General features: G+C 38.5%; 1 protein-coding gene across 1 annotated transcript in view; it reads right to left on the reverse strand.

The window, feature by feature from the left end:
• LOC136877051 (DNA polymerase eta) overlaps window positions 1–27,404 on the reverse strand; it is a 79,003-nt gene that overhangs the window by 44,543 nt on the left and 7,056 nt on the right. Inside the window, exons 2-5 of the mRNA XM_067150868.2 lie at window positions 23,725–23,859; window positions 14,576–14,781; window positions 392–561; window positions 68–291 (exon numbers count right to left, since the gene is read on the reverse strand). Of these exons, the coding sequence (XP_067006969.2) occupies window positions 68–291; window positions 392–561; window positions 14,576–14,781; window positions 23,725–23,859 (735 nt within the window). The remainder of the gene's footprint in view (window positions 1–67; window positions 292–391; window positions 562–14,575; window positions 14,782–23,724; window positions 23,860–27,404) is intronic.

A 27,404-nucleotide genomic window follows, 5' to 3' on the forward strand; every position in this document is an offset into this window, starting at 1 on the left:
AAGTTAATGATTAAACATGCAACCTGAATATGAACTGAACAAGGAAATAATGATAAAATCAACTTACCCAGATTTTTCATCAAACATTTGCTGCAACTGAGATTCAGTAAAACGTAGCAAATCTGCCACTACTTTGCAACCTAGTTGTTCCACAACTGCATCTCCAAACTTTCCACCTAAACTGCGTATTTTCTTGACTGGGAGTGTCTGATAAAGTTGTGTCACAGATGTGTGGGGCAAGATAGTTTGTCGATTAGGCTTGTGAATGCCACAAGCTAATTTGGCTAATATCTGCATAATAGAAACAATACAGAAATTATTTTAAAAACACTTGTTATACCAATTCAAGGAAAGGTTCCTTTAAATTAAATTTAAATTAACAAAATTTCACCTTGTTGTGCGCAATGCCAGCGGAGCACTGGAATCCAGTTTTAGAATAAATGGCAGCTCTCATTTCCTCAACTATTAGTCCAGCAACAGCAAGTCTTTCAGTTGCCTTATCAGACAGTTCATTCTGATACACAGATTCCAACCAGGAGAACATTCCAAGCTTTCTTTCTTCTGAAAAGTAGATGAAAAGTCATATCAACATTTTAAATGGCTTTAATGAATCCTTGTGCATCTTACTTGAGCTCCTACCCAGGTATGAGCATGTTTTATTACTAAGAGACCTCAATACTGACATCCTTAACGACAAAATGACAGACTAAACAACTAATCAACATATTTAAATCTTGTAACAACATGACGATTTTGCCACTTAACCCAACACATCACACAGCCACGTCACATACATTACTGGACTTAACTGTGACGAATAATCCTGACAGGGTACTGACCCAAGGGCAAATGTCTGCTTGCGGACTATCCAATCACGACTTAATTTATTTAGCTTATTCACTTAAATGCCTCAGGTACAGACCTAAATTAATTACATTCCGAGACCTAAAAAGTATAAATAACGAAGCCCTACTAGAAGACGCTGCAAACATACCTTGGCATAATGTCCATGTTTTAGATAATATAGATGATAAAGTGGAGTTCTTAAACACACAACTGCTAGCTCTTCTTAATAAACACACGCCAAAACGCACTGCTCGCGTAACACGCCCTGCGGCTCCATGGATGACTCAGGAAATACGACACTTAATGACAGAGAGAGACAAAGCTTTCAGAAAATTCAAAACTTGCCAAATACCAAACGATTTTGACCTGTACAAGACCCTTCGTAACACTGGCCGCACTTAAGTGACTACAACTAGCAAGCTCAGTGTGTTCAATTTTAGTTAAACTCGACTATGTATTAGTATTGACTGGGTGGAACTTCGTAATAAAGAAAAAATAATGTTATCATTTTGTACATCAATACAGAACCAACATGAAATTTATTACTTGCAAAGTAAAAAGTGTGTCAACTGGAAAATTCAAATGTGAGTGAACTTGTGATTAACTGTAAACTGTAAATAGTAGTTCAATAAATTTATTGGACAGTAAAACATGCTTCTCTGTGTAGTAATTTTAGTTTCAAGGACCCCGATAACCCACAAAAACAGGTGTCAGCATTGGGATTTAACCAGTATTCAATATTAGGACATCTTTAGATTAATTGATAAGATGAGAGTCTGGCTTCCAGACTCTCTCCTGTGCAAAGCCAGTAGGAATGAACTAAGGCATAATTTAAAGCTAGGCAGAACAAACTAAAGGTGAAGTTTGAAGCTAGCCAGGACAATATTACAGCAGATTTGAATGAACTTAAGCATGGACAGCATAAATCTGAAGAACGAGTGCACACTCTTTACGTAAGATTAAATAGTGACATCATGTAGGACGTAAGTGAAATAGTTAATAAACTGTTCACAGCAATACCTCAGACTGCGGAGTCTAGCGGTCGAGACTTGAGGCAAGAAATGAATAAAGCAGTTGACAAAGTGGGTAAATAATACCAAGCAATTCCCCACATTATAGTCAAGACTTGAGGCTAAGAATGAGTGATCTACAGGGAAGAATGATGACCCTAGAAACCAGCGGAGATAGTGGTACCAGCATCGCAAATATGAAACCCCCAAATTTCGATGGGAAATTATCATGGATGACGTTCCAGACCCAGTTCAAGACTGTGGCACTGCCTTCGTGATGTCCAGGCCGTACTGTAACGAGCGCGGGAAAGCAATCAGCTGATCGTTAGGGGGGAAGTTTAGCACATGAGTTAGTAGAGTTAAACATAGATTTTTGCAGTTTTATTGACATTTTTACCAGTGGCCGCATGTTCACTCAGATATATGTGAGAATGAGTCGTCATCGACTGCATTATTAAGTGGAAAGTCGTTAATTAGTGAAGAAAACTTAATGTGAGCGTGTATTTATGTGAAGCTATAGGTTAAGAAGATCGTTCTTCAGTGTTTTAATTTTGTAGTTTATTTGTATAAAGTTATATTTATAGTGTAAAATTAATTGAGTTAGTGCATTCTGTGTTTTATTATTAACCACGAATTGTATATACTTGAATTAAGATGATCAGTGAGGGAAATCACCATGCCTAAGAGTTGCTGTGTGCCTGGCTGCAAAGCCAATTATAAACAAGGAGAGTACACTCCGGTATTTGTGTTTCCTTCTGATGAAGAACGAGTTAAGTTATGGAAGAAGGCTATTCCCAGGGAGAATTTAATAGTTAATCACAACACAGTTGTGTGTATCAAGCACTTTCCTGAAAATCACATCCTGAGAGAAAGAAGAGTGTCCCGTCCAGATGGTGAGTTAATTTTTTTTATTATGTCATAAACATGGGTAACATTAGGTAGGCCCTATATTTTTATGTAATCAGACCTACGGCTTATCTGAATTCGGTGTATTTGAACATGCAAGTCATATTTATGAGTATCAACGAGCTCGATAGCTGCAGTCGCTTAAGTGCGGCCAGTATCCAGTATTCGGGAAACAGTGGGTTCGAACCCCACTGTCGGCAGCCCTGAAGATGGTTTTCCGAGATTTCCCATTTTCACGCCAAGCAAATGCTGGGGCTGTACCTTAACCCTTTCCTGCCCGCATTTTCACTCCGCTTATCCCCAGGTTTCAACCTATTATTTAGCAAAAAACTGAAACAGACCATATTGTTTCAGAAAAAGTTAAATACAGTAGAAACTATTGATCACAATGAATTCAAATTTTCAATAACATTAGAAAATATACCATCACATCCATTTCTCTGTTTATTGAGTCATAATGTGTTTTCACCCCACCCCCCCCCCCCCCCCGCCCCTCCTCGTGATACTCGACACAGAGACAGTCTGCATTTGTCACATTCCCATGTTGTCTGAATCCCTCAAAACCAATAATCACGTGATTTTGGAAGTGGAATGATTCCCATGTATATAAGATTTTATTTCATCTGGGCAAGGGTCTTCCCATTCTGTTTTTATCTTACCGGAATGCGACTGTTTGAAGGCTGCATTGTTATATGCGCAATAGGCTATGTCACTGAATAGTTTTTCTCCTCCTAACATACGTTAAAAAAAATCTCTTTCCCCTAATACTCTTTCCGAATTATCCGCAGGTTCAACATTATCCATTTAATCATTCGGAGTAACGAAACGTAATATTTGTGTTACCTGAATTGCCGTGGCATCGCCATCAGGTCCGATTTATCGATATTCGTTTTCATTCATATCACTGTTATCACTAAAATTATCTTCGTTGGTACATTATTCACTCATTAAAAATTCACCTGCACCCCTACTCAAGGATTCTGTGTCACTTTTTTCGCCCATATTCAGCTCAGTTTCAATATACGCGATATTCAATCCCGCCATGTTTACGAACGAAACAGCTGACCCGCGCTCGCGGAAGACCGTTGCCTAGGCAACGTCAAGACAGATTATCTCTCTTCCTTTATTCCCTGAGACTTGTAAATTGCACTGCATGTTCATAAATGCCTTATAAACACTTCACTGATGAGAAAAATAAAAAAAACTCTCGCACAGATCGCAGACGAATGCAGATAATGCAGCCGGGCGCTTTCGGGCGCTAAGGACCGGAAGGCTAAATCAACAGTCGGGCGCTTTCGGGCGCTAAGGGCCGGAAAGGGTTAATTAAGGTCACGACCGCTTGCCATTCCCAGACCTTTCCTGTCCCATTGTCGCCGTAAGACCTATCTGTGTCGGTGCGACGAAAAGCATAATAATAATAATAATAATAATAATAATAATAATAATAATAATAATAATAATAATAATAATAATAATAATAATAATAATAATAATTTATGAGTATCAAACAGCAGTGTGATTTACGTAAATCGTATCTTCTGACAGATTCAGATCTTATTTATGAATTACCTCCAGAAGTAAGATATCTGAATTTCCTAAATCGAGGGGGCTTAAAGTATCCATCAGACATGTCATTAATAGAACCTGGAATTGGGGTGTACAAAGTATTTTCTGTGTTAGTGTCAGATACATATAAGATGGTATTTCTAAATTCAGACAATCCTAAGTGTGTCACAAAATCCTTGGCTTTGGAGTCAATGCAGTTGGCAGATTCCCTAGTCATTTGTGACTGCGGGAAAAAATTGGAAGACCTGGCCGGACAGTGTAAGCCTATATATATTTGGGTGAATATATTTTTAAATAACTTATCCAAAATTAAAACCGACTTGTGTATTCAACAAAGTGCTTCAAAGAGAGCAGACCTACTCCATACTGGTGTAACTTCCTGCAAGAGGTCAAGGAAAGCTGCAATGTTCATGGAATAGAAACAGTGAGGTACGGTACAAAAATAATTTATATTTGTAATAAATGAATAGTAATGGTAATTGGCTGTATTTTTTCTGTCAGTGCGTAAGATGTGATTGTTCCAGTTGACCAGAAAATGGTTAAAATCGCAAGAACATGTCTCAAAGTACATTTGCTGTACTCACGCAAACGAACGTATATATGCGAGAAATAGAACGTTACGGAGAAGAATATGCATTGTATGACAGAATTAACAAATATTTGAGGATAGGTTTTGGTTTTATAAGGTGTTAACAGTTCTTTAAGTAATTTAAACGAGTGTGTTATTCAAGCGGAGTGTATGCGTATCGCCTTCAAGTCCCCCCAAAGCGTGACGTCATCAGAGGTACAGTACGGCCTGGACATTACGAAGGCAGTGACTGTGGCCAACCGTAATGGGAGGAGGCCAGAGGAGAGGGCCACACAACTCATCATCTGGGTGCATGGACGTGTGACAGAGGTGCTAAACAGTTTCAAGCCAGTTGCTGTCCACGAGATTGTGAAGGCATACCAATATAATGGTCCGTTATTGGACATTATAAATTTCCCAGCTAACTCATTCTTGGTTGCCTGCGTTTCGCCCTCGTGTGCTAAGTTAGGCTCGTCAGTTGGGACTTAGCACACCACCCAAGACGCAAGGCTAGTGCATACCGTGGAGGCCACTGCATAGGCTATTTGAAGCCACCAGCAGTGCCAATGCACTATGAGAGCTACGTCTCATTTCCAAAAATAGATGCCTGCCTGGCCATCAAATGATGTAGATGTTGATTCCCATAGGGAACCTAAAATATTTGTCCCGAATGAGTGAATATATAATACCAATATAATGGTCCGTTATTGGACATTATAAATTTCCCAGCTAACTCATTCTTGGTTGCCTGCGTTTCGCCCTCGTGTGCTAAGTTAGGCTCGTCAGTTGGGACTTAGCACACCACCCAACTAGCCTTGCGTCTTGGGTGGTGTGCTAAGTCCCAACTGACGAGCCTAACTTAGCACACGAGGGCGAAACGCAGGCAACCAAGAATGAGTTAGCTGGGAAATTTATAATGTCCAATAACGGACCATTATATTGGTATTATATATTCACTCATTCGGGACAAATATTTTAGGTTCCCTATGGGAATCAACATCTACATTGTGAAGGCATTCGAGGAATGCTATGTTGACCACCAGCTAGCAGCTGCCTACCAAATCCAACTGAAGAAGAGTACGCAGCATGCAGGTGAATCACTCTATGAATTTGCCATGAAAGTAAAACATCTGTGCTATAAGGCTTTAGAAAGCTTGCCTCCACAATACATTCAGAGAGAAGTTGCCTACATCTTCGTCGACGGGCTTTGTGATGCTGAGATCTGCCAACATCTGATGATCGATGGGGAGCATTGCCTCAAGGAGGCCCTTACCCACACCCTGAGAATGGAAGCAGTGAAGATGACACCCATTTCAATGTTACTGGTGAGAGTACCAGCCGTCAGGAGCGAAGAGAATTCCGAGGTCACCATCAAAGTGATACTCACTGCCACTGGGATGCTGAGGCTCCAGGGAAAGTTGAATGTTTATACTGACAGAAACAATGAAACACAATAATAATAATAATAATAATAATAATAATAATAATAATAATAATAATAATAATAATAATAATAATAATAATAATAATAATTTCTTTTTGTCTGAATCCTTGGCTGAATGGTCAACGTTGAGGCCTTCTGATCAGAAGGTCAAGGATTCGATTCCCAGCGGGATCGGGGATTTTAATCGCATCTAATTAATTCTCTGGCTCGGGGAATCAGTGTTTGTGTTTGTTCCAAAATGTTTCTCTTCATATTCAGACAACACATCAGACAAAACACTACACTTCCATACACCACAGAAATGTGCAATAGTGATTACTAGACCTCAGATTTTTAGGTACTAAAATGTTATTTAGCTGCCTAAATTAAGGTCTCAAACAGATTCTACAATATTTCTGGGCAGCTTCAATTTTACATATTTTAATAGGGATCAATTAAAATACCATGTTTATTTTGCTAAATTGATAATTTGTTAGGGGATGGTGGTGGTGATTTTTGTTTTAGAGGAAGTACAAAGAGGTAATCATCCTCTCTGAACAAATTAGCAGAAAAGCAATTTAAAATAAAAACAAAATTATTTATTCAACAAAGGAAATTGGAAACGCAGTACAAAATAAAACAAAAATTTATTGAATTTGGCCGAAAAATTACTAACGAATTAAAAGGGAGCATGCGTTCCCTGAGTAACAGTACCCTTGTAATTTATACACCCTTGATTAATCCACTCTCGCACATAAAGAGGATGACAAGATCAGCATTAGTCGTGTCATCGGCTAGTATGCGTTCGAGTGTTTCCTGCAGGCCGAGGCTCCATCTTAGGCCAGAGAGATCGGTGCACTCTGTGAGGATGTGGGCCACGGTGAAATCGGTACCACAAGAACACACTCTTTAGGAGATAAGATTGCGTAGATCGTAAATGACCTATCCTAAGCCTACACAATACTATGGCCTCTCTCCGTGAAGGTCGGAAAGAAGACCGCCACACGGTAGTTGTCTTCTTAATTGATCTCAGCTTATTGGCAGTTTAGATAGCTAGCCACTCTGATTTCCAGGACGCCAAGATGGTTCGACATAGCTGAAAACAAATATCTTTAGCAGGTACATTGACAGATCTTGGAGGTAAAAGTACTGCTTCCTTTGCAGCTTCATCCGCAAGTTTGTTTCCCACAATCCCAATGTGGCTTGGAAGCCACGCGAAAGTGATTCTGGTGCCAGCATCACTTAACCTGGCTAGAAGGTCATGAATCTGCTGCACCAGTGGGTGTTGCGAGAAACAGGCTTCAATAGACTGCAGAGAAATTAATGAGTTGGTACACATAAGAAAGTGGCTTCTTTCATTACCCAGTGCACACTGCAGAGCCTCTGAGATGGTGTAAAACTCCGCAGTGTACATGCTACATACACTAGGAAGCAAGATCTTCGTGCTCATATCATCGGTGCCGAAAGAGCAACCAAAATTATCTCCGATTTTAGAACCATCCGTGAAGATATGTCTCGCGGCTGGATATTGGTGAACGAAGTCCTGGAAATACCTCCGATAAATAGAGGAATCCGTGTTCACTTTGGGTCCACTGAGTAAATCTAGACGTATATCCAGTCACGTAACTAACCACGGAGGTACCTCGCTAAAAGTTTGTTCAAGATAACCACTGATACTGATATTCAAATCACAACACAAGCTATCAATTCGAAACCCAACTGGCATTTGGCCAGTTTTGGTACCTCTGGTGGTATTGGGTACTAAAAATGCATTGACAGCCTGGATGTAGCGGCATTTCATGAATTTTGGCAGCGTACGTGAGGAGTAACTGCTGCCTCCTTATCCGTAAAGGTGGAACTCCCCATTCAGCGAGTAGGCTGGGAATGGGGCTAGTACGGAAAACTCCCGTTGCCAGCCTAACTCCACTATGGTAAATCCTGTCTAAAAGGCTCAGCGTAGATTTTGATGCTGAGCCACAAGCCCCACTTCCACAGTCAATTCGGGAGAGGACCGTTGCCGTGTAAAATTGTAGCAGCACCGCACGGTCAGCCCCCCACGAAGTGCCGCTGAGAAACTTAAGCATGTTAAGTCTCTTCATGGAGGCAACCTTCAAGTGATGGATGTGGGGCTGCCACGTTAGTCTCACTAATCTCTTTGCTGCAAACATCACAGAATATAATTTTACCATCCGATGTGAAATGGAGAAACTCAGGAGGATAATGGATGCTGTCTCCTGCCTAGTAACAGATACAGGAGTGTTCTTAAGGCTTTCCGGGGAGCATGGTTTACAGTTTTCCGATTTTAAGATTTTGTTTAAGATACTGAAAACGAGTCAGCAAATAGTTTATTTTCTTGGAATATATTAAAAGCATTTTATCCAATTTAAGGATAAAAACAGGAAATATAGGAATATTGGCAAATATAGATTCTAACGTCAATTCAGGCATTAAGGCACTATGTGACCACCGTTTCTAACTTTATAAATACATGAAACACGTCCATACAGCTTCATTTTAAGTTCTCACTTCAAGAACAAAATAGGCCTTCCTCTAAAATCAGAGGTCTAGAGATTACATCCCTCCATAATAAAGGGTTGTGTTAGGAAGGGCATCTGGCCATAAAATAGGGCTACATCTAGGTTCCCTACGGGAATCAACATCTACATCAACTAAATCCATATGTACGACACAACTCATACTCATGAAGCCACAGATATGGGAAAAGTAGTAGAAGAGGAAGAATTTTTGTTTTATGTATTTTGTTTTAATTTTTTTTATGTAAGTAATCTAAGATAGGAATACTTGTTGACAACTAAATGTTAAACCTAATGTGATTTGTACACTAATATTTTACAATATTGGAATTTACTTACAATGTTTTGTCTTGAGGAAAACGGAAGAAATATTTTGATTCCTGAACAAGTTCAAAGTTATTGCAGCCAAAAGCAGCCCAAACATTACGGAACATGGTTCAATGATTGTATGATTGCCATTCCAAAACCCAGGGGTCGAAAAATACCAGGCACCCAGTCGCCATGGCGCCTGAACATTTTTGCCTGGCACCTCATTTTTCAAATTCAGTTTTGAAAATTTATTTTTCGAAATCCGGAGTTCCCTTACACGTATGTTCCCACTAATTTATAAAGTAACAAGTCGTATGGTGTTCCGCGTGTTTTCTGTAGCTCATATGTTCTAATATCTGCAATAAAAATTTTCACTGCTTTTGGCAGAGTCTTCAATTCTGTAATTGGCGGTTCGTACCTTGGAACTTGAGTTTCAGTGCTGCACGAGACTTGTCTAGCAGTCATGAGAGACATCATTGTAACCCGTTAAACAAGTAGCCTTTCACGTGGACATATCATAACAAATCGAGTTCTATTACAGATGATCAGTTATCGGTAGCCGAATACATGGATCAGACCAGAGTTCTGGAGAAATGCAGAGAACTACTACGTTAAGTAATTCCTTAAACACTATGTTACCGCCTTTCTTCCCGTGACTACCCGTTCTTAAACTATTGCTGCCAAAGCAGTGTTGATAAATTCCCATTGAATTCATTCTTTGCATTTAAAACATGCAGAATGGCGTGTTAATTCTTGCATTTTCACTGAACATTATTTATACTTTTAATTTAATTACAGCATCTTGATATTGAATGGTTTGCACTTTAGAAATATGGTTGTTTTCATTCTTGTACGGTTATGGGAAATTGGCAATGCATCAGACATCGAAGCCCACTAACTTGGAAGCCATTCAACGCTGGTGATTTGTAGTCTAGTACGAGTTTTACATTTCTGTGTTTTTGTGAAGTGTGAATTGTGCAGTAACTTTCCTAGTAATGCTGACCAAAATTCTAAAGTTGTTTCCGGATTTTCAGGACCACTCAAAACTGGAAACTTTTAAAAATCACAAAAAATCCTGCCCTTATTCAAAGTGTCAGGAGGCTGAAAGTTTCAAGAAAAATCCTGAATGTGCACCTTTACCCAAGTGCGTAAAGAAAATGGATGCTAATATGTTACAGCACATGAATGCATTGTCCATGGAATCTTATCATATTGCAAAAAATAACAGACCCTAAACCGATTTTGAAGGTTTAGTTGCATTGTTAAGCAAGTTTAATGTTACTGATTCAGAGAAGTATGTGAATGATAAACAATGCAGAAAATTTATTTCATACATTGCCTCTGATCTTCGTGAAGATTTGATATGTGAAATTAAGGAAAGTTCATATGTCAGTATCTTACACGATGGATCAACATACAAATATGATGAGAAGCTGATATTTTACATTCGTTTTTAAAAATAAAATAAGGTGAAGGAGACATTTCTTTCTATTATGTTATTGGAGGATGCAACAAGTGATGGCTATATGGACGCTCTAGAAACAGAATTGCTTCATTTAGGGCTTGGAGAACTCTTCACGGATACAAAACTGATAGGTATAGGGACTGATGGAGCACCACGTGTGATTGGTGTCCGTAATGGTTCGATAACAAAAATATATGAAAAAATTGAGAAGTTGGTAAACGTTTTGTGTTGCACATCAACTCCAACTCATCGTTCTTCACTCGCTGAAAAATGTGAAACTTATGGCGACGATGGGATAGGAAAGGCCTAGCAGTTGGAAGGAAGCGGCCGTGGCCTTAATTAAGGTCCAGCCCCAGCATTTGCTTGGTGTGAAAATGGGAAACCACGGAAAACCATCTTCAGAGCTGCCGATAGTGGGATTCGAACCTACTATCTCCCGGATGCAAGCTCACAGCCGTGCGCCTCTACGCGCACGGCCAACTCGCCCGGTAAATTTCAGAGTTGCTAGAATGTTAAATACCTAAATTGTAGTACTTACACCAAGTTAGATGGGTAGCAAGCAAATTAAATGCTTTGTGTGCAGTTGTCAAAGACTGGGAATGCGCAGTGGTGCATTTGGAGAATATTTCTGAAAGAAAAAGTGAAGAAGGTATCGTGGCTATAGGTCTTCTAAAGAAAATCAAGGACTTCAAATTTTTCATCAGAATTCACTTCATATATGACTCTCTGAGTATATTCAAAAGATTTTCACTTGTATTTCAGAGGCATGATCTGATTTTAAGTCAGATAAGAGCGCATGTAAATAATGCAATTAAGTCATTGCAGCAATTTCAGAACACCAAGGGTCCAATGGAAGAAAAGTTTGTTTTTGCTACAACACTTTCAGGAGACTTCAGTGGAATACAGTTATCAGGTGTGTCCGATAGGAATTTCACGAGCGACAAGGAAAATATTTTGGCAAGTGGGATTAACTTTCTGGAAGACACATTTCCTCAAATGAGGATATTAAAAGCGCCACACATATTCATGACCATCAGGAAAACATTTCGAAAATTATGGCAACAGTGAAATACAACTTCTTGCCACTCATTATCCAAAACACTTTCAAATTGAGGAAAGCAACGTAGAAGACATACTGAGCGAACGGTACGAGTTCAAAGTGGTCGGGAAAGGTCTTCTACTGAACGATCTACTTGAAAAATCGCCGACTGTGAAAGGACGATTTCTAATTTTAGGAAAGCTCCTCAGTATACTGGCAACAATTCCTGTATCAATCTCATCATGTGAGCAAGGGTTCAGTACAATGAATATCATTAAACACAAACTGCGAACCAAGCTTGCTGCGAAGAACTTAAAGTGATCTGATGGTGATATCTTTGAATGAACCATCCTATAAAGGACTTTGATACAACAAAATGTACTGATCGTTGGTATTTTGGTGGGAAATCAAACGGGAACATTTAGTGTAATTTCAAAAGATGGTGACCTTGAAGACGACTGGTGACTATTTGGGTTATTTTCTCTTAAGATATAAATTGTTTCTATTCCATTCTTATATGAATTTATAAACTATACTACTTAAGGACACATTTTGAAAAACATACAAAGCTTTATCCTAAACCTGTGGTTTTCATAATGTTTTTTTTTTGCCAAACATGTGCTGGCTCTTGATAAAAAGGGGCTGGCTCCTGAATTATTTCTAATTCTTTCTACCCCTACCAAAAACTTTTGTCACCAGATAAATTAAATTTTCACAAAAATCTTCTTAACAGATATCCAAGACCAAAATTTCACACTATATCAGTTGATCGGTATTACTACTACACTCAGTTTCAAGGCCGACCCACTAGGTGCGCTGGCAATCAATGTCTTGCAATATCTCGCAAAGTGTCATGTATTTTCTAGTGTATTTGGTAACACATAGTGAATGGAAGCACTGTTTTGTAACTGTGGATGTTGAAAGCTAGACCCTTATTTTTAAGTACATTTCATGCTTGTTCTCTACATTCATCACATCAGGATTTACCTAAACAGCTGTAAATGAGATAAGATAGACAGCATTGTTTAGGTTAGGTATGTTATCGTCCGGATAGTGCCGATAGTTCCATGGCGGAAAGAATAAAAATAAATATCAGGAAAGTTCTACGACGGAAAGAATAAAAAAATAACAGAAAAGTTTACCGCCTTTATGGCTATCTACAGCTGTGGCAGTAATCCATTTTATCAACATGTTTAATTTTGTATGTTTGTTGTCTCCATTTTCTTATTAACACATACCATAGTATGTTTTGTTTGGCGTCTCCGAAAAATGTTAAAAGTAGGTAACCGAAAACATAAAATCATTACTATTATTATTATTCACTATTCAGCCAACTAGGGACCACGATTAAGTTCCATTATACATTCTGGCGTTTACTCGGTTTTCTATTGATCCAGTAGCTGTGTTGAACGCGGCATTCATCCAACCACTTTGCACATGTTGTCCACTTTACATCCCGGAAAGTCCCAAAAGTCACAAGGCTTTCTCTGACAAAGTCTTGTTTGTGCACATCGTCATCGTTATTTTTATTTGTCAGGTACGTTGGCGAGTAAAATAACCGTTATGATTGGGTAGTTTTTATCAGGTTTTAAACCTTCTTCTCTCCAAAACATACCTATATTGGCCCGAGTTACGAGATATTAAACAATCACTTTGTTAATGATCTCGCCCACTATATTAATAGCAACAACCGTGAATATTTCAAAACTAAAGTAAACTCGTTTCCAGCTCACTTTTAGACATGCCCCCAGTGGAGGGGAGTTACAAGTACCATTTTTAAGACATATCAACCTTCCTGCCATTCATAAATCTCTGGGCAGTACGGTACCGGGAATCGAACCCAGACTCCCGAGAATGGCACCTAATTGTGCTAACCATTACGTTGGTGGACATTTTTAACTACAAAACACAGACATATAGCATGACTGATGCATGCCTGCAATGCGCGGGTCGGAAACAAAACTATTCACCTATTTGTGCGACGTCATCAGAGCTGCAGTAGGCCTACGCTACGGAGGTGGACATTTCTTAACTACAAAACACAGATGTACCTCATGACTTTGGCACGTGTTTTCATTCGTGGGTCGTACGGACGAAACTATTCACAAATATGTGCAATGTCATCAGAGCTGCAATAAGACTTGTACCCTCTTCGGAGCTCGCATCCGGGAGATAGTGGGTTCGAATCCCACTGTCGGCAGCCCTGAAGACGGTTTTCCGTGCTTTCCCATTTTCACACCAGGCAAATGCTGGGGCTGTACCTTAAGTAAGGCCACGGCTGCTTCCTTCCCATTCCTAGGCATTTCCTGTCCCATTCTTGCCCCTATCTGTGTCGGTGCGACGTAAAGCAACTAACAAAAAAAAAAAAAAAAAAAAAAAAGTACCTGCTTCGAAGGTACCTGTTCTCTGACGAATTACATTGAGGGGTCTTGTGTGCAAGATTTATTTTTTCATTTTCTTCGTCTCGAAAAGTCAACGGGAGTCTAATATACGAGTAAATACGGTATATAAGGGACAGTATATTACACGGTATATTAGGTTCCCTATGGAGGTCCAGGAAGAGCGGGACAGATATGATGAAGGAGAGTATAGAGAAGAGAGGAGGAAAAGTGGAAGAAATACTGGAGGAAAGAAGGTAGAGGTGGAGAGATAGAAAACTGTGGAGGTCCTTGATTCACAACCCAACCCAGAACACTGGAAATGGGAAATGAAGAAGAACGATAAGAAGTCGATGTCCAAGCAAAAACATCAGCTGTCGGATGATAAATGTACTGTGATCTAAAGTAAGCATGATAAAAGGTGTACAAGTTAGAGACTGGATAACTAATCATGGAAATACTTTTAAAATATATAACTACTGCATGGTAACACAAAAGCAGAACAAGGCACACAACTGAATCAGTGTTTACCTTCATCGTTAGTATTTTCAGCTGTAAAGCCAACAACAAATGTGTTGGCCAACATAGCAGGTGTTACAGCAGTACCATTCAAGGAAAGCATCCTTTTCTCAACAGTTTTGGTGAGGTCCAGATACGCTTCATCCACACTTGCTTTTTCCACACAGTCACAAAACTCACAAAGCACCTCTACCACTTCTCGTCCAGCTTCTCGATATCTAGAGAAGAATAAACACACCACTAAGTTATAAGATTTATGAAAGAGAAGAACAGAAGTTTGCAAGCTCCTGTAGAAAACATAAATCACCATAAGGTCTCACAATACCATATTATGCAAAGTTAACATTACATTTCTAATCTGGCCATCATCAGCCTTAATGTAAAACTGTACAAACACATCTAATAACTAAAAAAATGTACAAACACTCACACGAATGATGTTAAAAAGTGTTAAAAACATCTGGGATGAACTATGTACGCAACACATAAAATATGACAAAATTAAAATCAGGTCACCAGCAGTTCAAAGAAAGTATACAATAAACAGTCAGTATCACGTTTATGTACTACAGTTAACATAGGTTTTTGCTTTTACGAAGACCCTTCGAAATACAACAATACTAAACTTCCTTCCTTCCAGTACAGTGTCAAGAAACTGAAGAGGTACAGTATTACATTTTCTCTTTTGCTACTTATTTAATGTAACACTAATACAAAGGAGGTTTTCGACGACAGAAGGATGGGAAAGGGCTAGGATTATCATATTGCTACAGTAATCCTTTACGATTAAGGGTGGTAATTTTCTTGCAATAGCAATATTACACAAAATAAATATTTATGTACCATTATATTTTCAATCAATCAATCAATCAATCAATCAATCAATCAATCAATCAATCAATCAATCAATCAATCAATCAATCAATCAATCGACACTGATTTAGGCCTGTCACCGAGGTGACAGATCTTCTATCAATTGTTTACATAGCCTTTTTTTAAATGACTTCAAAGAAGTTGGAAATATATTAAACATCTTCCTTGGTAAATTATTCCAATCCCTAATTCCTCTTCCTAAAAACAAATATTTTCCCAATTTGTCCTCTTGAAATCCAACGTTCATTTTTCGCAATCTGTAAACCACTTTTTAATATTCTGAAAATCAAGAAAGAATAGAAAATGTACTTGAAAATACAAAATTCGTACTAAAATGCAATATAACTGCGGAACCGATGTTTTTCAAATAAAAGTTCATTAAATAGAAACTTAAATTGCAGAGGTTGTGCACCAGTGAAGGCTATGTAAACAATTGATAGAAAGACAAAGGAGGTTTTCGACGACAGAAGGATGGGAAAGGGCTAGGATTATCATATTGCTACAGTAATCCTTTACGATTAGGGGTGGTAATTTTCTTGCAATAGTAATATTACACAAAATAAAGATTTATGTACCATTATATTTTCAATCAATAAATCAATAAATCAATACATTGCAGATCTCCTTGGGCAAACTGTGGGTAAACCAGTTTAACTGTATGTATAGTTCTGCACTTGAAATGGTGCAAAATAAATTCATAAGATATCTACAGTATATATCCTACAGTAAATATCCTACATATGATAGCTATGACAAATTACTAAATTGCATCACCATCATCGGTTATTCTGCCATCCGGCAGGTCCAATCATGGCTGTGACCTCCATATCTCTCGATCTTGTGCCCTTTTCTTCACTTCTGCATAATCTTTTTTTCTTTTTCTAATGCTGTCTTATAACTGGTATCGTCTCCTTCCCCTTTCTCATTTTCCTTTTATCATCCCTTCAACTGCTACTCATAGTAAAGTGTTGTGTCTTAGATTATGCCCTATCCAATTTTGGATTACAGTCAGCATGCTCCTCACTTCTCCCACTCTCTTCAGAACTTCCTCATTTGATATTTTATCTTCCCACTTTACTCCTTCAATTCTTCGCCACGTTTCAGCGCCATATACAGCTATACTCCATATGTAACACCTTGCAAGTCTCTTCCTCAGATCTTTCTCTAATGGGCCACAAAACAGTTTCTTCTTCTTGTTGAAGCTTTCCTTGGCTAAGGCAATTTGACCTTTTATGTCTGTTCAGTCACAATACAACAATACTGAACTTCCTTCTTTCTAGAAGAGTGTCAAGAAACTGAAGAGGTACAGTATTACATTTTCTTTTTTCTTTTTTTTTTGCTACTTATTTAACGTCACACTAATACAAAGGAGGTTTTCGATGACAGAAGGATGGGAAAGGGCTAGAATTATCATATTGCTATAGTAATCCTCTATGATTAGGGGTGGTGATTTTTTTTGCAATAGCAATATTACACAAAAATCAAGACTTATGTACCTTTATATTTTCAATCAATGAATCAATGAATCAATCAATGAATCAATCAATCAATCAATCAATCAATCAATCAATCAATCAATCAATCAACACTGATTTAGGCCTGTCACCCAGGTGGCAGATTTTCTATCAATTGTTTATCTAGTCTTTTCTTAAATGACTTCAAAGAAGTTGGAAATATAATGAACATCTCCTTTGGGTTTTCGAGAGGTTCGCCTGAATTGCCGAACACCACCAGCACATTCTCCTCTAAAGGACTTAATGGGCTTGGTGGAGGCCCACCTCATGTTACTTTGGATTTTTTTCTTTTATCATCCAAGCTGTTTTCAGCCTGGAGCTTCAACGACCACCACAGTCCTGTAAAAATACCCCAATACATTTTAGTGCATGTCTATTGAGTCAGTTTTTGCCTTTATTTTGATTCAATATGATTAGTTTTCCAATATAGAACATCTTAATTCCCACTGAAATAAATAAAACCCAAAAAACTAACTTGGAATTTACCCAATTAAGTCTTGCTGTCACGTGAGGGGTTCTGAGGAAAACTGCTGTTGAAAGCCTCTGTAATCTTTTGCCAGGCTACCTTCTTTTTCTGTATTGTATCACTGTTGTATGCCTTACATTCCACAACATCCTGCGACTTACCAATTTCACAAAATACTATTTTTTCTTTGCTTGAAAAGTTTTCTGAATGTCTTGCCATTTTCACAACACACAACAGCTGATTAAAGATGGCGCCTGCATTGGTGACTTTTCATTGGTCCCAGCTGGCAAATAGTAACTTCGAAGACACTTCTATTTCTGTCTTGGAGCTGATATGGAAACATAAACGATGTCTAGCTAAACACCGGCTGAACACCATTTAAGCAACGGAACATCGAACATGACTCAGACGTTGTTTAGTTAGACGTTGTCTAAGACTTAAAATTAGCCATCGTTTCTGCAATCGGCCCTAAATGACAAACATTTAAACTCAACAAAACGTTAAATGTATGAATCAGGTTCAAACTTGCCAAGAAGGATCTAGGCTTCGCTGAACATTCTGGACCAGTCTTGGAAGATGCAACTTCTGGCTACATAAGTGGGGAAAAATTTCCAGCCCGTAGTGCAACTGCAGTTATGTGGCTGAGACAGTCCACCATACTGTGGTGCCATGCCTGCTTTGGACCTTCCAGGGAGGATACCAAGAGCTTTATGCACCAAGTGAAGAAGCAGTGAACTGGCTAAATTCTCTGGACATTAAACTGTGATTGAAATTTACCATCCACTGATCCTCATGTCCAATTGTTACATACATACATTATCATTATAGACTGTTATGCCTTTCAGCGTTCAGTCTGGAAGCCTCTGTAAATTTACTAAACGTCGCCACAATCCTCGATTTGCAACTAGTCTTGTGGCCTCATTTAGTTCTATACCTCTTATCTTTAAATCGTTAGAAACCGAGTCTAACCACCGTAGTCTTCGTCTACCTCTACTTCTCTTACCCTCCATAACAGAGTCCATTATTCTCCTAGGTAACCTATCCTCCTGCATTCACCTCCATTTCATTGTTATTATTTGTATTTAGTGTATACAGTTTCATTGTTCATTTTATATTCCTGTACCCTCCATATGTTATACGAAATATAAAGCCATGCTGAAGGAGAACTTTAACAATTTCTAACCATTTGGGTTTGTTTTTGGACCGTACTGACTTAGGCCTATATCTAATAACACTGGAAAATCACTGTTGTTATTGGAGAGCGTAAATGCAAAGACCACAGCAATCAAATTTAAAAATGACAAGATGATATACATCAGATTAAAAAACCATAACGTGCCAGTACCATAACTGATATCGTGGGACAGGAGAGATATGTGTATCAAGCATGTGCAAAGTGAAAAACACAAGCAACGAAAAAGATTATCTACGCCTATTACATCTCCTTGTCTTTAAGGGACAATAGAGTATTATAGAGCGCTATCAGGCAGCAAACAAAAGTCTTAATGTAAGGAATAATTTAGCCAAAAGGACTGTAGGGGCTTTCCTTGATGACACTTGGCCCATTTCAGACATAATTAAAAATGCTTTTCCTTAATAAAATCTGAATATTGCCATATAAAATCACTAAAAACAACCACTCTCTTAAATACAATATTTATAGAAAACACTCTCAGACAATAAATGTGATTAGAAAAGATCCCTTTCACCCCAATACCTATAAAAACGCAGTGTTCTCCCTACGACCTTTTTAATGGGCGCACCTCCCTGCTGTTTTTACAGACCGCCCGGCTAACATAACCTCGATATGAGCTAGTCACATAATGTTAATTTCAGTCATTCAGTGTTCCAAATTAAAATGCAAATAGATTTTTTCCTATTTGCTTTACGTGGCACCGACACAGATAGGTCTTATGGCGACGATGGGACAGGAAAGGGCTAGCAGTGAGGAGGAAGCAGCCGTGGCCTTAATTAAGGTACAGCCCAACATTTGCCTGGTGTGAAAATGGGAAATCACGGAAAACCATCTTTAGGGCTGCCGACAGTGGGGTTCGAACCTACTATCTCCCAAATACTGGAAATGCAAATAGTATAAAATTGTTTATTCAAATTATAAACCTACGTTCTTGTCCGCATAATTACATCAGAATTCAAATGTTCATCTTGATTATGACGGAGTGTTGTGTGCGAGCGGGGTCTATATTAGCATCGAATCGCATGCGGGTACTCATATGTTACTCGATTCCCGCCGAGGGCACAAACCGAGTAGTAAGCCCCGGTGGTATACGATTGTGAATGAACAGTAGAACACTAGTCGTTCAAAATACTCCGTTATGATTTAATTTGAGATAACACTAAATTGCGTAGTTTAATTTTGGCATTGATATTAATAATTCCTTGAGGGAACTAAATCGAAATGTTATCATATTCATTGTGTACGTAGTATTCCCCGCCCGGCTACTTATTCCTGCAACCCAGCTGACGAAATTTTCTGGGGAGAACACTGAAACGCATCCTTTCATAACATGGTTTACAGAGCCATTGGCATACCTCTTTCAGATTAATGATTAAAGAAAAGAAATTAACACTCTTTTATACTATAGCTGCTGACAGTGGTTATAGCAAAAATAATGTTGACAAGATCAAACCTGTCACCACACTATTTAAAGAACCCAAGATAACAAAAAAAAAAAGACTGTCACTTTCACTTACAACAGCGAATTATATAAAATCACAAACAATTTCAAAAAACAATTTAACACTGCTTTCAGGACTCATAATGATAATTCTAATTTTTGTTTACAAATATGCACACCATTAATGACAATAATAAATACTTGTCTATAAACTGAATTGTACCCAAGTTACATTACCTTTTATAACCCGTTATAAAGAACGTATCAATCACCGACACAAAAAAGTCTACACCCACATATTGTCTACCTATCCTCAGCCATATTTCCCTACCAGATCTTTGACATAAAAATGCTCTCCTCAGGAAGTTCAAGAAAGTGATTAATAATCCCAATTACCAATACATATCGGCATCGCTCATGTCCGTCAGAGTCATCTAAGGTCTCGAAATCCACCAATAAGAACTGCAAGAGAATTGAAGAATAACAACTTCACTATAACTAAAGAATGGCAAGGAAGACAAAATACTAGGCCTGAGCCAGTTCTGCCACACATGGGTTCGTTGCTGCCATGCGGATTTGAGCTTCCTCATAAAACCTGGTCTAATCTTAACAGGATACAATCTGGCCATGGTAACTACACAGATTTCTACTACAAATGGAAAATAATTTCTAATCCTAACTGTAATTGTGATGCCTCAAAGCAGACCATCCAGCATATTATCAATGAGTGTTCAAAACGAAAGTACAGTGGCAATATCAGCGATTTTGCTCATTCATTTCCAGAGGTAATTAGTTACATAAACAACATGGACATAAAGATATAGTTTTGTTTTCCAAACTCATGTACGTATGTATTGTATCTGTAAAACCATACACTAAATAAACTGCTGGTAAATACCATATAAAAGATTCTCAGCAAAACATGACTGAATTCGACCAACACGTTTTCTTCTTTAAACAAAGACCTAGCAATCGTTCCGGTATTCAAACAAGGGATCACTGTTAAACATACACGACAACTTGCACACTCATTTCGATCAAAGAAATAATCCAAACTCCAATCTTAATGAGATTTTGGAAAAAAAACAACTAACATTTTGTTTAACAAGGCAATTAAAAACAAATTTGTCATCAACACGCTGTAAGCATAACCTTCCCGCCCATGTCACTCTTTCTCCTTCCCTTGCTATGCTACTCCCCTCCATTAAGGGTGACTCAAGGCAATCACATGCTCGCATTCGTTCATGTGTCAATAACAAACGAACAAACCCACTACAAGGCTAGAAGAGAAATGGTGAGCAGTATTTCTATTATTCGCCTTCTTTTTCACTATCCATTGAATTCTTTTTCACATTTCCGTTCCTTTCTTTTTTTTTTCAGACTGTCCTCACTAATGGGCATTATAAATACAGTTTTTTTGCACTAAGTTCCATATTGTCAATCAATCTAACAAGAATTTTTAATGACGGTTACGTCCACCGTATTAGAGGAAAACATTCTAGCCCCAATTTCCAAAATGACTCATTGTATCAATCTCGTTAGATAGCACTCGCATGAATCAGAAATTTATGAAAAAATTTTTAGACGTAAAAGCAGCAAGATTTTTTACTAGAGGGTTTAAATGTGTATGTGTTATAACGGCTCCGAAGGGACCAGGAATTAACGGTCGTTATAGGCGATAGTCACAAAAACCTGTCCATTACCCCCCCCCCACTAAAAATTTCATATCTGTAAGTTTCAGGCTGCACACTCACATAGTTAATTAACAGAATAAAGTAACAACTTCATAAAATACAAGTGAAATAAGTACTGTATTTACAATACCGTACAGTATTTGTGGAGTGGGACTGAGAGGAATTTTCCTTCTAATGTTTACACATTACATACAGCAATAATATGCCAGCAAAATATAAGTGAAGGAAGAAGTAGCAACAATGCAAAATGATCAATAATATCGCACACGGTCTGGCTAATAAATAAGATGTTCCGTCTGTCCTTCCACATTGCGACGCTGATGTTCATTTTCCCATTTTGTAATTGCCATATATTATGTGTGACTTTTCTTCAATATGAAACACTTTCCCTTTCTTTTGAGACATCTTCATAGCGATGCTTGTCTTGACTATTTACCTGGCAGACTGATTTAAAATCTACAATTTACTGAAAACAAGAGTTTAAAAATAAGCTTTACATTTTTGTCACTAATCCCCAAACACGTAACAAACAAAAATCAACACTGGATGTTATAGTTCATACATTTCTCCAAAAGTGTGATAATAATACACCATTTTATACGATATGTTATAATACGCTATGACGTACTATGCAATTTTTAAAATGCAGTGTTTATATAGGATTTAGACGGGAGCGATAGATTTTGCCGATATATCCAATAGGTTGTTAAAAGGGATTTAGCAATAAATGGCTATGACTGCAATTAAAATGTATTTGTATCTCATAACGCTCAAAACAAGTACTAACTTCAGATAAACTATTTATTGTAACTGAATAGTTGACAAGTGTATATTTTTTTTTGCTATTTGCTTTATGTCGCACCGACACAGATAGGTCTTATGGCGATGAGGGGATAGGAAAGGCCTAGGAATGGGAAGGAAGCAGTTGTGGCCTAAATTAAGGTACAGCCCCAGCATTTGCATGGTGTGAAAATGAGGAAACCACAGAAAACCATCTTCAGTGCTGCCGACAGTGGGGTTCGAACCCACTATCTCCCGGATGCAAATTCAAAGCTGTGCGCCCCTGACCGCATGGCCGACTTGCCTGGTGACAAATGTATTGAATAGGTGGATGTAATTTAAAAAATCTCTTTTGTAATAATATTTTCTGTCTTAAAATTGAATACTGCCCTTCAATAACTGATTTAAGGGTACATGAAAATTACCAACTGATTAAGAAATCAGTTTTTACTGTCAACAGCATAAAGGTATTGATAGATTCCATTAACTCAGATAAAAGCAAAATTCATATGTTGAGTTGTAAGTTTTCTTTAAGCTAATTTGGTTCAAAGAACATTCTACTGTCTGTTAGGACCCCAAAAAATGATGTTAAGTTAAATAATTTAACACAGGAGCAAGTTTCTTGCCACGAATGAAAATATCTGATACTACTATAGATGAAGATGACTTCATGCACTACTCAATTGAGTTTTTTTTTCTTTCTTTTTCTTTTTTGCTTTACGTCGCACCGACACAGATAGGTCTTATGGCGACGATTGGACAGGAAAGGCCTGGGAATGGGAAGGAAGCGGCCGGGGCCTTATTTAAGGTACAGCCGCAGCATTTGCCTGGTGTGAAAATGGGAAACCACGGAAAACCATCTTCAGGGCTGCTGACAGTGGGGATCGAACCCACTATCTCCCGGATGCGAGCTCACAGCTGCGCGCTCCTAACTGCACGGCCAACTCGCCCGGTAATTGAGATTTTAAATTAAGGCTTATACCATCTCAGGAGCTTTGTTAAACAGTGTGTTAAATTACAAGTGATCTAATTATAAAAGACACCCACACAGTTCCATCAAAGAAATTAGGTTAATTTCACAGGTGGTCTTTGACTGGGGTGCAACAATCGTAATAAACGACAACTCTACAAACAAGTTACCATTATATACTTTTCTTTAGATGACACTATATTGATAATTTTCTCTCTTTCTACTTACCTGGTAAGATCTGGTTTTCCTCGTACCTCCGGTACCTGCACAAGTGCAATATCAGGGCACTTTTCTTTTGCCTCATTGCCCCTAATATGTCGCGAGACACCAAATTTCCGGGCTTCATAATTAACAGCAATGATCCTGCATTAAGAAAGAAATATAGTATAATTTACTGCAATGTGCCAGTACAATAACACTGCCAGAATGGAAATGCCATTTGGAGATTCATTCAGCAATACATCATGGATCAGAAACAGCTATATCTACTTTGAAAGAACTTGCAAGAAATGACACTTTCTTTGTAAAAGGTTGGTGAAATTATGAATTGCAAATGTCAATTCACAGACCATTTACTTCATTAATACAGAAGGAAATGCCAGAATATTAACAAAATAAAAACACAATTTAAATTTATATAAAATAAGAGTTTTGTCTGTACATTGCTCAGATGTCCATAGTAAGAAGGAAATGCAACTTTTAATTTTCCATCATCTCTGTATGTCAGTCTGTCTCTGTATGTATGTATGTACGTACATCACGAGAAAATGGCTGAAGAGAATTTAATGACAATCAGTAGGTAAAGTCACGGAATAAGGTACTACATGTTGCCACTGACGCTTTCACGGCCCGTACTAATAGACATGATACTGTATAGGCTTTTGGAGGCCCACAAGCCTATATAGCAGGGCCTCTCAAACGCCCAAAATCTCACGCGTGCAAATCGAGGCGCAAGAGCTCCGTGCACTGTGCATCAGTCCCGCTCGGACCAACGCTTCGTCTCTAGGCTACTCGGCTCAAGTCAGCTCGGATTTAGAGCGCTACAGAGCAAGTGTGGTAGAGGGAGACAGGGGGAGCGAGTGAAACATGCGTGAGGAAAGAGAGAGTAAGCGCTATTGCTCCAAATCGAGGAGTGGGGGGTCTGCACTCTGGTCAACCAAGGGAAGTCGTCTTTTGCACTGTGCACAGTGCATGCACCCTGAGAGGCTCTGCTATATAGTATCATGTCTATAAGGCACTACATTTTAGGCTATAAATAATTTTACTCACGCTGGGTGAAATGAAATGAAATGTCGTATGGCTTTTAGTGCCGGGATATCCCAGGACGGGTTCGGCTTGCCAGGTGCAGGTCTTTCTATTTGACGCCTGTAGGCGACCTGCGCGTCGTGATGAGGATGAAATGATGATGAAGGCAACACATACACCCAGCTGAGTGAAATGGTAGTTTATGGGAAAGCTTAAAATTCTCAAATATCTATGTTCTTAGGTGTCCTACCAATAAATACTACATAACAAACATTATAGATAATATAATTTCCAATCATTTATGTCTTAGGCCTACAGTATACAGGTTTTATTGCATAAGCTATGATACACATAAAATAAAGTACAAAGGTTTAATCCACTTACTCAATACATTTACAGTAATTGTGATGTTTATAAGAACATTACAATATATTACGAGGTACTAGTTTCGACCCCGTGTGAGTCATCATCAGCCTAGCCAAGATGCATATGGATATGCTAAAGTCCCAAAGCAGAATTACACGGTGGAATAAATATAAAAGAATGAACTGAATATGTGATGGAATGAAGCACATATAAAATGGTAAACCAATGAACTGTTGAGGATGTGATATGTGTTATGCTTATCAGTGACAAATAAAATTTTGGATTTATGTCACATACAATTAAGCTATAAGAATATTTATCATACAATTATTGCGAAATGAGTAAAATAAGCTCTGTTGGCGAACACACTAAAATTGCACATTTAAAAATGTAATACGTCGGTTTTAAAGCAAAATCCAAATGCTTCTATTGAGTTTCTAGAATTCGGATTGTGTCTTCAGGTGGAGATATAAAGTTCAACATTGGCGCAGAGGGAATCTTTCTTGCATAATGTCCAATAAATCCAAAACAGACGTTAAATGATGATAAAGATTGTTCGACATTCTTGTAATATAATGAATCTTGCTGTGCTATGAGGAATACTCCCAATTCAAGTAGGAACCAATAGAACCTTGCACGAATTTTAAGGTATAATTCATATATATTTCTTAGCGAAGTTGTGTGTTATAGACTGGAGTGAATACACTAGATTTCTGTCCTCAGACCTAACCAATCCAGACCAATGGTTTTGTCACTAGGCGGACCGACCTTTGTCACTCCCCAGACCCAACAATCCCGACGTTGGGAAGCCTGCTGAGTGTTACGTGACATCATCCAAGGCGCACCAGGTAGGATCTCCAACGTAACTAGCGCCTGTCGGGTACGGAAGTTTTACCCATAGTGCATAAGATTCTGCAGGTGGTGGTTCATTCATTGGAATGGCCTTGACCAATTGGTGTTATTCAACAAAATAAATAAATAAATAAATAAATAAATAAATAAATAAATAAATAAATAAATAAATAAATAAATAATGCCAACCTACATAACCTATTACGTACTCCAGTATCTAGTCACACGATCTTAAATATATGAGTTTTTTTTTTTGCTAGTGGCTTTAATTCGCACTGACACAGATAGGTCTTATGGCGACGATGGGATAGGAAAGGCCTAGGAGTTGGAAGCGGCCGTGGCCTTATTTAAGGTACAGCCCCAGCATTTGCCTGGCGTGAAAATGGGAAACCATGGAAAACCATCTTCAGGGCTGCCGACAGTGGGATTTGAACCCACTATCTCCCAGATGCAAGCTCATAGCCGCACGGCCAACTCGCCCGGTGAGTGAAGTTACCCTGACATTTCCTTTCATTCTTGAAGGCGACAAAAAACAATTCACACTTATTCAAATCGAAGGGTAAAGAGAATACATTCTTTACTCTTGTAGTGTAATTACTAAACTTGGGATTATAGGCTCTAAAAAAGTTAGTTTTAGCCACCTAAAATAGGCTTTTAAAACAAGTACATAGGATTTTAAAGGAGAAAGACACTTATGCTTTCATCATCATCATCATCAGTTTTCCACTCCAGTTGCCCGGGTGTGGTTTACGAGCACTCTCCACTTCTGTCTGTCCATGTACCACTCTTCTCTCAAGACGACATCCCAGCTGATTCCTCTTGTTCCTATGTCCTCTTTCACTTGGTCCAGCCACCTCTTCCTAGGTCTTCCTACCGGTCGTTTTCCGGCCACGACTGTGTGTAGCCATTGTTTTGCTGTCCTTCCATCGTCCATTCGTTTGACATGGCCAAACCATTTCAAACGGGCCCTTGTCACTTTTTCATTCAGGGATGGGTACACACCAGCTTGCTCCCTGATTCTTTCATTCCTTACCCTGTCCCTTTTTGTCTTCTGTACCATAGTTCGTAGGAACTTCATTTCTGCGGCTTGTAGTTTGCTGTCCACTTGTTGGGTTGTTGTGCAGGTTTCTAGGCCATATGTTATTATGGGGGTGAAGTATGGTTGGAATAGAATCTGCTTTGATCTTAAGGGAACTTGTTCGTTCCAGAGGAGGTTCCGAACTTGATGGTAAAACTGAGCTGATTTTTTAATGCGGTTGTTAATCTCATGCTGTATTCTGTTATCACTTGAAATGATGCACCCAAGATATTTATATTGGTCTACTGTTTCCAGTTGTGTACCTTCCAGCATTATTTTTCCTTTCTTCTTCTGCCTGTTGACAGACATAGTAACAGTTTTCGATTTATTTATTGTTAATCCGTGTGCTTTCAAATGTTCATTCCAG

Source organism: Anabrus simplex, chromosome 7 (assembly GCF_040414725.1).
Source record: "Anabrus simplex isolate iqAnaSimp1 chromosome 7, ASM4041472v1, whole genome shotgun sequence".
Classification (NCBI taxonomy): Eukaryota; Metazoa; Arthropoda; class Insecta; order Orthoptera; family Tettigoniidae; genus Anabrus; species Anabrus simplex.